We start from the raw sequence: 9,659 nt of genomic DNA, 5'->3' as shown, positions 1-9,659 counted from the left end.
ACATTGTTCATTAAATTTATATTTGTTTCCATAACCACCATAATCTGCAACATATTCTTACATTTAAAATAGATCAAGCAATGGCAAAAACAAATCCATGTCACAGTTTTTTGCACATCTGCAGTAATTGTTTCATAATTCACCCACAGACATTACATGCATAGAAATACTGGAACACAGTATATAACGGCCCATTGTTTTAGTTGATTAATAGGAGTGGTGTGATGGGGTAGATCGTCATCAAGGACCTCTGAGCACAGAAGGTGAACTGGAGCGTAGAGTCATGTGATGGGTCAGATCTGCAGTGAAGAGAATCATTTTGTGGAATAGACACTGGCTGGAATGCGGTTTTAACCAATCAGCATTCAGGATTAGAACCACCCGTTGTATAAAAAAGGGCATCTAACACCGGATCCGGAAGTTCGAATTTCGTCGCTAGCTAGAGTAAAAGAAATAGTGCCCCGTCCCGTTTTGCTTGGTAAACTAATGTGGCTCCTCAAGCCACCTAATGGATATACACTACACAAGGCGGACTTCCTCTCTGGGCGTAACGCAAGAGTCCGCTGCCCCCCAAAACGACTCCACCCACGAACATGCACGCACGTAAACCGTGTAACCACATATAGAGATGTCTTCAAAAAAGAGCAACTTGCTCATACTTTGCATCCTTTTCCACCACTATGGCAGGGGCATATTTGAGGACTTTCCAGAGGGCCCGCAACACACCAACCTCCTGAGTTTTCATGACAATTACTGTCAGCATAGAAAATAAATTAACTATTGGCATAATGTGGGCATGCCGGACACAACAGAACAGTAACTCACAGTAAAATATGTAAGTCAGAATCTACTAGTGTTGGGCGATTAACCGAAATTTCGTTTTGTTTTATTATTAAACAACTAATTAACCGATGACGCTTCAATTACTTGAATTGCATTTCGTTTGTTTTGTGTATGTGAGCCTAACGCACTGTTTCTCTAACCATTCAAGTCAGAAATCAAGTCAGGATCTGTGGGACGCAGAGTTGTAGTTTTTATTAAGAAAATATTCAACCTAGTTTAACTCAAACGTGGTAAATAACTACAATGACCATAATCAATTTTGATATCTGTTTAGAACATCTTTCCTTGATGTTCTTCTCCAAACATGCCGCTGCTTTACTTACAAATGTAAAACAAGATTGCAAGAGAACAGGGACTACCACAGCAGTCAAATCTTTTCTTAGCTTTTTTTGTGTACATTTTGAGAAACAGTCTTTGTTTTCCAGCTGTTTTGTTGTGTAGACTACCTGCGCTCTGTCCCAACTGCTGTATGGAATGTTGACGATGCACTCCAGCAAGAAGGCTGCCTGCATGCAGATATCTATTACTGCTAGTGAGGCAAAGACTCCAATCTAAATTACTGCACACATTGTTAATTGCTGAAAAGCTTTTGGGGAAAATATATAATAGTACTATTTTCAGGGTCAAATTCAGGTGCAACTAATTATTTGTGGAAATTCTTACACAGGGACTCAAAGTCAATCTTAAATGAATCCTTGTTTATTTGTCAGCACACTGGAGAGGTTCCAACTAACTCAATGCACCATAGTACATATGTTAATCAGGAGCTCTCCCTGGGCAGTCTCAGCAGTTGTCTTATATATGGCTCTACACAGACAAGTTATATTTGCATGATTTAGCATAATTAATTAATCATTGCTGTTTTGTTTCATTCATGTGACGACCAATAGTGGTTCATAACATGTGACAGACTAACACCTCACGAGGCTTCTCTCTAAACGGAGACATCTTTTGTTTGTTCTCAAAACAAGGTCTGGGTGTACTGCCAAATTGCAGTTACTGATAAGAGGATTTGTTCAGTCAACCACTTGAAATTGGTTGAACACAGAAATTGGTTTCTAGAACAGCACATAAATAGAACACAGAAATTAGTTATAAGAAAAGCACAAACATTAAAATTCCCATTACAATAGGGTTTTGTAAATCTTACGCAAGACGACACAAGTTTGGAGGAAAAGGTAATTGAAGAGGTCAGAAGGTACAACAATAGGGTTTTGTAAATCCTAATAATCTGTTAACATTTTAGTTAACAGATTATGTCAGTGTTTAGGTAGGTTCCCACTTCCTGCAATGCCAAACACCACTTATGCATTATAGATCGAGGAAATCTGAGACACCAGAGTAGTGCCTCTTCTCGTGGTGTTTTCTGTCGCCATCTTGGGAGAAGCGTTGCCCACAGACAGAGCATTGGTATGGTTTCTCTCCAGTGTGAACTAGACTGTGTACCTTAAGTTTCTCTTTTCGAAAGAATCGTTTCCCACAGTATCTGCACTGATGATTTCTCTCTCCAGTATGAACCCTCCTCACGTGCATCACCATGCCATCTTTGCGAGTAAATGTCTTTCCGCATTCCAAACAAGGATAGGTTGCTCTTTCTCCAGAGGTATGTGTTAGTATGTGTCTTTGGTACGATTTTATGTATGGAAAACTCTTCCCACACTCAGTGCAGTGATACGGTGTCTCTCCAGTGTGTACTCGCATGTGTATTTTGATGTTGCGATACTCCTTCCCACATATTGTGCAGAGAAATGTTTCTATTTTACTCAAATGTGTTCTTCTGTGTCTTTCAAAAAGTCCCTTGTACAAGAACTGCTTATCGCAGTCAGGACAGTGGAGGATCTCTCTGTGTACTAAAAAGTGTGCTTTCCAGTCAACCAGGTCTGAAAACCTTTCCTCACACTTTGAACAGCTGTAACTTTTCTTGTGTGTTAGCTTATGTTTTTCAAGCTGCTCCAATAGGACAAAGCTTTTCACACAGTCAGAGCAGTGGAAATTACGTTCCTCCTTCATGTGTGTTTTTTGGTGTAATTTAAGATTATCTAATCGAGCAAAACTTTTGTCACAGTCAGGGCAGTCGTAAGGCTTCTCTCCTGTATGTGTTCGCTGATGTCTTATAAGACGATTCTCTTGTTTGAAGCTCTTACCACAGTCGGAGCAAACGTAGGGCTTCTCTACAGTTCTGAAACTCTCAGTCCAGTCATCAGGAGTATCTTCAGCATCCTCTTCATTATCCTGTGTTGTTTGGGGTTGTTGTCCTTTAACTAAGTGTTGATTCTTCCTAACAGAACTTTTGCAAGGCGAGTCTTCGCCTGCCTGTGACTGGACCATTTTCCCCCCTGGTGCACTAGCTTGAATTTTACTCTTCTGCCTACCTCTGCTGGCTGTTCTCTGCGGTGTGTGCACACGGTCTACATTCAGTTCAGCCTGTTCGATCCGTGTGACATGTTCCTCTTTCATATGTCTTTTTGTGTGTAATTTAGGCTTATCTAATTGAGCAAAACTTTTGTCACAAACAGGGTAGTGGTGAGGCTTCTCTCCAGTATGTGATCGCTGGTGTCTTATAAGATCCCTCACTTTTCTAAAGCTCTTACTGCAGTCGGAGCAGTAGTGTGGCTTCTCTCCTCCAGGACTGAAACCCTCGATCCAATCATCAGAGTCATCAGTATCTAGGGGCTCCTCTTCCTTCTCCTGCATTGTTTTGCTATGTGTTGGTGTTCTCTTTCTTGGAGCTGTAGCTCGTATTTTACTCCTAACTAGAAAATGTCCATCTTGCTGCTCATTATTAGAACTGTGGAAGTGTTCCTGCTTGATCAGGTTGTCATCTTGCAGGTCTTCTGGCGTGTCCATCTCCTCTGCCTGGAAATAGATTTAAAATAGCATAATTACTAGTGTGCCTTCCGTCTCTGTTCTCTAAAACATTAGTTTTGTAATACATAATATAGTCTACTTTTCAATACATTTAAAGTCCAAATTAGAATAGATAGCATACAATAAATACCTAAACAAATAACTTACATTTGTACAGTAGTAGCTAGGTCTAATCATTTGAAATACCTAGCAGTGTCAACATGATAATGATGATTTGTTTGTCATTAGGCCTAGAGATCACCATAGGCTAGTGATCTAGGCAAGAGAAGGTTCATTGACAGTAGTAGTCTTTACCTTCGTCTCCTTGTGTTTTATATAGCCAGACAGCCAGGACAGTGTGGTGAGTATTTGTGGTTGTATTTCTGATGCTGCATCCCCACTCTTCCCCTTCATTTTCCTCCTCAGTCGAACATATCTGTCTCTCAAGTTCTTCCATTTCGTCCTGCAAATCTGTTCTTCTACTCTGAGAGTTTTGGCTATCTCCTTCCAGCTGTTGTTGGTCATGGTGAAGTCTTTATAGTCTTTCAATGAGGTGTTGTACAAATTGTTGTACCTTCTGACCTCCTCAATTACCCTTTCCTCCAAACTTGCGTCGTCTTGCGTCTTGCTTGGCTTAGCGTAAGGCTCCTCGTCATCTTGGTTCTCCTGCATTGTTTGGGGCAGTCCTTCGGGCTTCTCAAAGTCCGCCATTTTCCTTGATGTGCGTTTTGTATCTGATCAGAGGGGTGTGGGTAAAACCACAAGCTGCAAACGAAGTCTGCTGTGCTATTCTATACACAACAGCTGTCTACTTTTTCTTGTAACAATTTAAGCTTTTGGTTAGATTTGATTCGTAGTGAAACAAAATAAAAAGCCCATCATCTCACACGATCCTTGTTGTTGCTACTGCATATCTATCCCACTGGCTGGTTAGGTAGTCCTCTCTCCACACCAGACGCAGCGTGATGACGTTTAGAAAGAACAAGACAAACACAGAAAGCTAAACTACCGATTGAAAACGAATCTAGACGACTAGAACGGATATACAAATCACATGCATGTTGAAACGTCAAAATGCCACTTCTTCGGGATTGTGTTAGCGGATCGCATCCAATTTAAGATGCATACACCGCCACCTACTGTACTGGAGTTTGAGGCCATTCACGGCCTACCTACATTAAATAATTTGTGATTTGGTCCTATACAATTTGGGGAGAGTAAAAATTACTCTGCCAACTCTTTTTGTTGTTGTTGTATTACCCTACCAACGGCCTGGGAGGACAGAACACTACCACTCAACACCCCCTGCAACTGGTCTGCAGTAAAACCTCGCAATCCCAAGTATTTATCTGCCGCTGCCACCACAACCTCTATTTTCTGGGACTTTCGATCCATTTCTGCAGTACAATTGACAAGCATAGCTACTGTATGAATGACAATAAACCTACCTTACTGAAGCACATATTCTTTCCGTCACTCTCTATTAGTCTATGACCACTCACAGGAATCCTCTCAGGATCCCATTATAGTGAATGGGGAAATGGTCAATATTCGTGTTTTTTTTTTTTAAGATAATCATGGTACCAACAATTGCTTCTATTACACAAGATGCAACGTTATGTCCTTGAACCGATTATTTTAACATCGCATATTACAGAATAAGTTATAAAGATAATTTAGTTGCTCCACCAGCTTGCAGTATCCCGTCGGCCATCATCTTGAAATACTGGTTGTGTCCGAATACCGTACTTACCGTACTTGGAAGTGAAATAACATTTTTAAAAAGCCCATGCCTGTGACTTTCCCCACAGTCCGGTTAGGGTGATTTCTCTTGGCTTCCTGGTTTCCACCAATCAGAGTGCCCGAATGCACATTTGGATTCTGACCCCTCCCACTCCAGGACAGAGTGGCCAAAGATTTTTATAACTAAACCAAGATGGATCACAGTCCGTCGTTTCAAACAGAACAAATTAGTTATAGTGGGCAGAACAGGCATGGAGATGGGCAAAGCCAAGCACAATCCTATTTGCGCGTTCTAGCATTCATGTGCATATTTCTGTTAGGGAACGCCTACTCTGAAGTGTGCGTGTGCAATAATTCAATTTGCCTTTGCACTCCTAAACAAAGCTATTTTTTAAAACTTTGGCAAAGGGTAAAGTCTACAAAACGTAATACACTCTGTTCGTAACATATTTTAGTTTTGGGAACATAAAATTGTATTGAGATCAAATGTTTAATCGATTCGACAATTAACATTATGTCGGCCAAAATCCATCTCGTTCCATCTTCTCCCACTGCTGGCTACTGGGCTTCCTCTCACTACCATATTTGGTAGTGAGTGGAAACCCAAGCAGATGCTTCACATTTATACATCCAGTGAAATATCGGTCTGTGGAGTGGCTTTTTTTTTTTTTTAACTAGGCAAGTCAGTTAAGAACAAATTCTTATTTACAATGACGGTTTACCAAAAAGGCAAAAGGCCTCCTGTGGGGATGGGGGCTGGGATTCAAAATATAAATTAATTAAAATATAGGACAAAACACACATCATGAGAAGAGAGTAGAGTCGCAAAGGGTCGGAAACTTTTGCCGTAATTTTCCAATGGGAAGTTAAGCCCGGGAATTTGGGGAATTTTGCTTAAATTCATCAAAAAAGTTAGCTTATAATAGTGAACCTTTTTTGTGGGATATACATAAGGTAATTCAAGGGTATTGTGGCATATTTTGGTTAAACTATCCCCAATTCAATGGAATTGCAACCCTCTGCATGCACAGTGCATTCCTCCATCACATGTAGAGCTGATTCTCAAGATCTTGCACACTAATGAGACACAACACACACATTAAAGCACCCAACAGGCTGACCAATACAAGGGTTGAAAAATTGGTGGCCATCCAGGCAAATTTGAGGCTTTTTGAGCCTGACAACGAGCCATCCTCAAAAAGGTTGGAAATTGACAGTGAAGATGAGGCCTCAGAGTCGGATGTTCAAGAGGTGGACATTGAGGAGGTCCAGGGAGAAGACATGGAAGCCTGAGAGGAAGACGACCAAAGCTTTAGTTTCTAGACTATCATTTTACAGACATATGTTGAAAACGTTTTTGGGAGATGCGATGGATCATTGGGGATCATTCAATATTCCCTTTCTTTTGTTGTTCAGTGAAATCATCCCATGTGAAGAGTCAACTCATTTAATTAAAGTTCATAACTAAATAGTTTTTTAAAATTTCTATTGGAAGGATTTAATAATTTACAATTGTGTCTACTTATAAGGTAAAAGGTTTATGTTTCTGTCTCCATATGATATGGTAAATATATCCAATGCAAAAAAACATCTACATTTAAATGATATTATTTTGCATATATTCCCCTTAATTCCCACAGAAAGTTTCCACCTCTGAATACTCCCCAAAATGTGCAACCCTAGAAGAGACAACACAACACTACATAATGAGAGACCTAAGACGACAACATAGCAATGCAGCAACACATGACAACACAGCATGGTAGGAACACAACATGGTAGCAACACAACATGGTAGCAACACAACATGGTAGCAGCACAAAACAGGGTACAAACATTGTGCTGTTGTCTGTGCCCAACAAAGTGCAAGGTAGACAACAATACATCACTCAAAGCAACCACAATTATCAGTAAGAGTGTCCATGATTGAGTCTTTGAATGAAGAGATTGAGATGAAAGTGTCCAGTTTGAGTCTTTGTTGCAGCTCGTTCCAATCGCTTGCTGCAGCAAACTGAAAAGAGGAGCGACCCAGGGATGTGTATGCTTTGGGGACCTTGAACAGAATGTGACTGGCAGAACGGGTGTTGTATGTAGAGGAGCTGCAGTAGATATCTCAGATAAGGTTTTATAAATAAGCAACCACCAGTGGCTCTTGCAACGGGTATACAGAGATGAGCAGTTTACAGAAGAGTATAGAGTGCAGTGATGTGTCCTATAAGTAGCAAATCTGATGGCCGAATGGTAAAGAACATCTAGCCGCTCGAGAGCACCCTTACCTGCCGATCTATAAATTACGTCTCCATAATCTAGCATGGGTAGGATGGTCATCTGAATCATTGTCGGCAGATGAAGACGCAAGTTTGGATGCCGGTAGGGTTATCAGTGTGTTTGAGGAAGATTGTTTGTGCATCCAATAAGTGAGTTGTGGGGTTTATTGTATAGAGAGGGTTAATGCTATGTTATGGTGATTGACTGAAAGCAATTAATTCAGGCCTAATTCGGTGGAGGCTGCTGAGGGGAGGACGACTCTTAATAATGTCTGCAAAGGAGAAAATGGAATGGCATCGAACACATGGAAACCGTAGCTGTGTTCGAATACTCATACTAACTGCACTAGCCATACTATTTGTGACGTGAATTGAGTATATAGTATGCTTATTGGTCATAGTTAGTATGCCAAAAGTTCCCGGATGTGGTACTAAATACGCCAAAATACATATTCATTGCTTTATCTAATTATGAAAAATGTTAAGAAAATGTTGAGCAATGTAATAAAGTAATGACTTTTCAAATAAGTTACATTACACATTATGACAATTTGTTAGCTACGCTATCCTTACGAACCGCATAGGATTACAGCAGTATGTACCGGTATGTTAGCTAGCTACCTAACGTTAGTTGGCTACTAATACATCAAACTTGCCAGGCAGTATATTAACTAACTAACTACCCAACGTTTATTGACTTGATTATTGCCATTATTCTTTGATAAGCAGTATAGTCGTTATGCGTGTCGATGGACATTGTTCATTCTGGCTATCTACTCGGATTCTTAAAATGTTAGCTCGTCATTTGTTATGCTAACAAGCAAGCAAGAGGTTGCATAGCAACTGCATCAACTTCCGGTATACAGGCAAAGTTCTAGTACACTCAACTAAAACGATACCGTTTGTTTACAGTATACTAAAATAAACTAATAGTATGTAGTATATATTCATTACGTATGCAGTATGTTAGTATGGGTATTCGAACACAGCTCGTGTGTTTGATTTATTTTATACCATTCCACTGATTCCACTCCAGCCATTACAAAAAGCCTGTCCTCCCCAATTAAGGTTCCACCAACCTCCTGTGTAATTACATTGTTACATTTGTAGCTGTATAGTACTGCTGCAGCTTATGTACATTTCAGATACTCCATGTCGTTTATAAGTGCTTGTATTTCATTGATTGCATGTGTTTTGCATTAGATGTTATTGTTTAGAGTTGGTCAATTCCTATAGCCTGTACGCGCACTTTACCACTGCGTTTTCATAGTTCACGCTAGTGTTAAGTCATGGCCAGAGATTCTAGAACTTTCAGACTGTCCTCAGCGCTCCCGCTGCACAGTAAAATGTATTACTCTGTGGCACCAGACACAGATCAGAGCTCCACCAGAGTGCCATACATCTCGCCTGTCTAAGTAATTAGTTATCTCGCTCTCTGCGAGATGTTTATGCATGTATGCTGTTATGTGAATATCCCTGTAAAGATGCTATGCCATTCTTTCCTGTGTAGATATTCCTATTGCATAGCTTACAACATTATTTGTTCATACCTTTCAGAACCACAAGTCCATCCTATGCACAAAAATACTTATATGGTGTGTGTGCGCAACTGTGTGGTGGTGACCAAGGTAAAATAAACATTGGATATGCAAATCACATGCATGTTGAAATGTCATAAAGTGCTGGCAGACGTTTTCACTTTGTCTGAATGCCGACTATAGAAAGTCCAAAAGTGTCCTTGGCTCCCGCCTGCCTTCATTGCCGTTAACAGAATTGCGGGAAAACTGTGCCCAACAGGCTGGGGCGAAGTACAGTGCACCGGTCGCCCATGCATCTCAGCTAGCTTGCTAGCGGCCTGCTGTGTACCGGAGTTCTGCTTGCTAGCTAGCGACACCGGTAGACGGTGTCCTTCGCTCCCGCCTGCCCTCACCGTCGTTAACAGAACTCTGATTGGTACAG

The 9,659-nt window shown here is 40.7% G+C and overlaps 1 protein-coding gene across 1 annotated transcript; it reads right to left on the bottom strand.

The window, feature by feature from the left end:
* Positions 1–1,018: 1,018 nt before the first annotated feature.
* Positions 1,019–4,715, bottom strand: LOC120033529 (zinc finger protein 2-like). Its single transcript, XM_038979912.1, has 2 exons — positions 4,006–4,715; positions 1,019–3,699 (listed from the first exon to the last, which is right to left on the bottom strand). The coding sequence occupies exons 1-2, from the start codon at positions 4,399–4,401 to the stop codon at positions 2,155–2,157; spliced, it is 1,941 nt and encodes a 646-aa protein (XP_038835840.1). The 5' UTR covers positions 4,402–4,715; the 3' UTR covers positions 1,019–2,154.
* Positions 4,716–9,659: the final 4,944 nt, after the last annotated feature.

This window comes from Salvelinus namaycush, chromosome 40 (genome assembly GCF_016432855.1).
Source record: "Salvelinus namaycush isolate Seneca chromosome 40, SaNama_1.0, whole genome shotgun sequence".
Classification (NCBI taxonomy): Eukaryota; Metazoa; Chordata; class Actinopteri; order Salmoniformes; family Salmonidae; genus Salvelinus; species Salvelinus namaycush.
Note: the sequence above shows the minus strand (reverse complement) of the source record. Positions and strands in the feature narration are given on the sequence as shown.

What these genes read in the sequence shown, in the direction of transcription:
- LOC120033529 (XM_038979912.1), bottom strand. Translation starts at nt 4,401, where the DNA reads ATGGCGGACTTTGAGAAGCCCGAAGGACTGCCCCAAACAATGCAGGAG. An exon ending in TAAAACACAAGGAGACGAAG is followed by an intron (nt 3,700 to 4,005) that starts GTAAAGACTACT and finishes ATCTATTTCCAG; the next exon opens with GCAGAGGAGATGGACACGCC.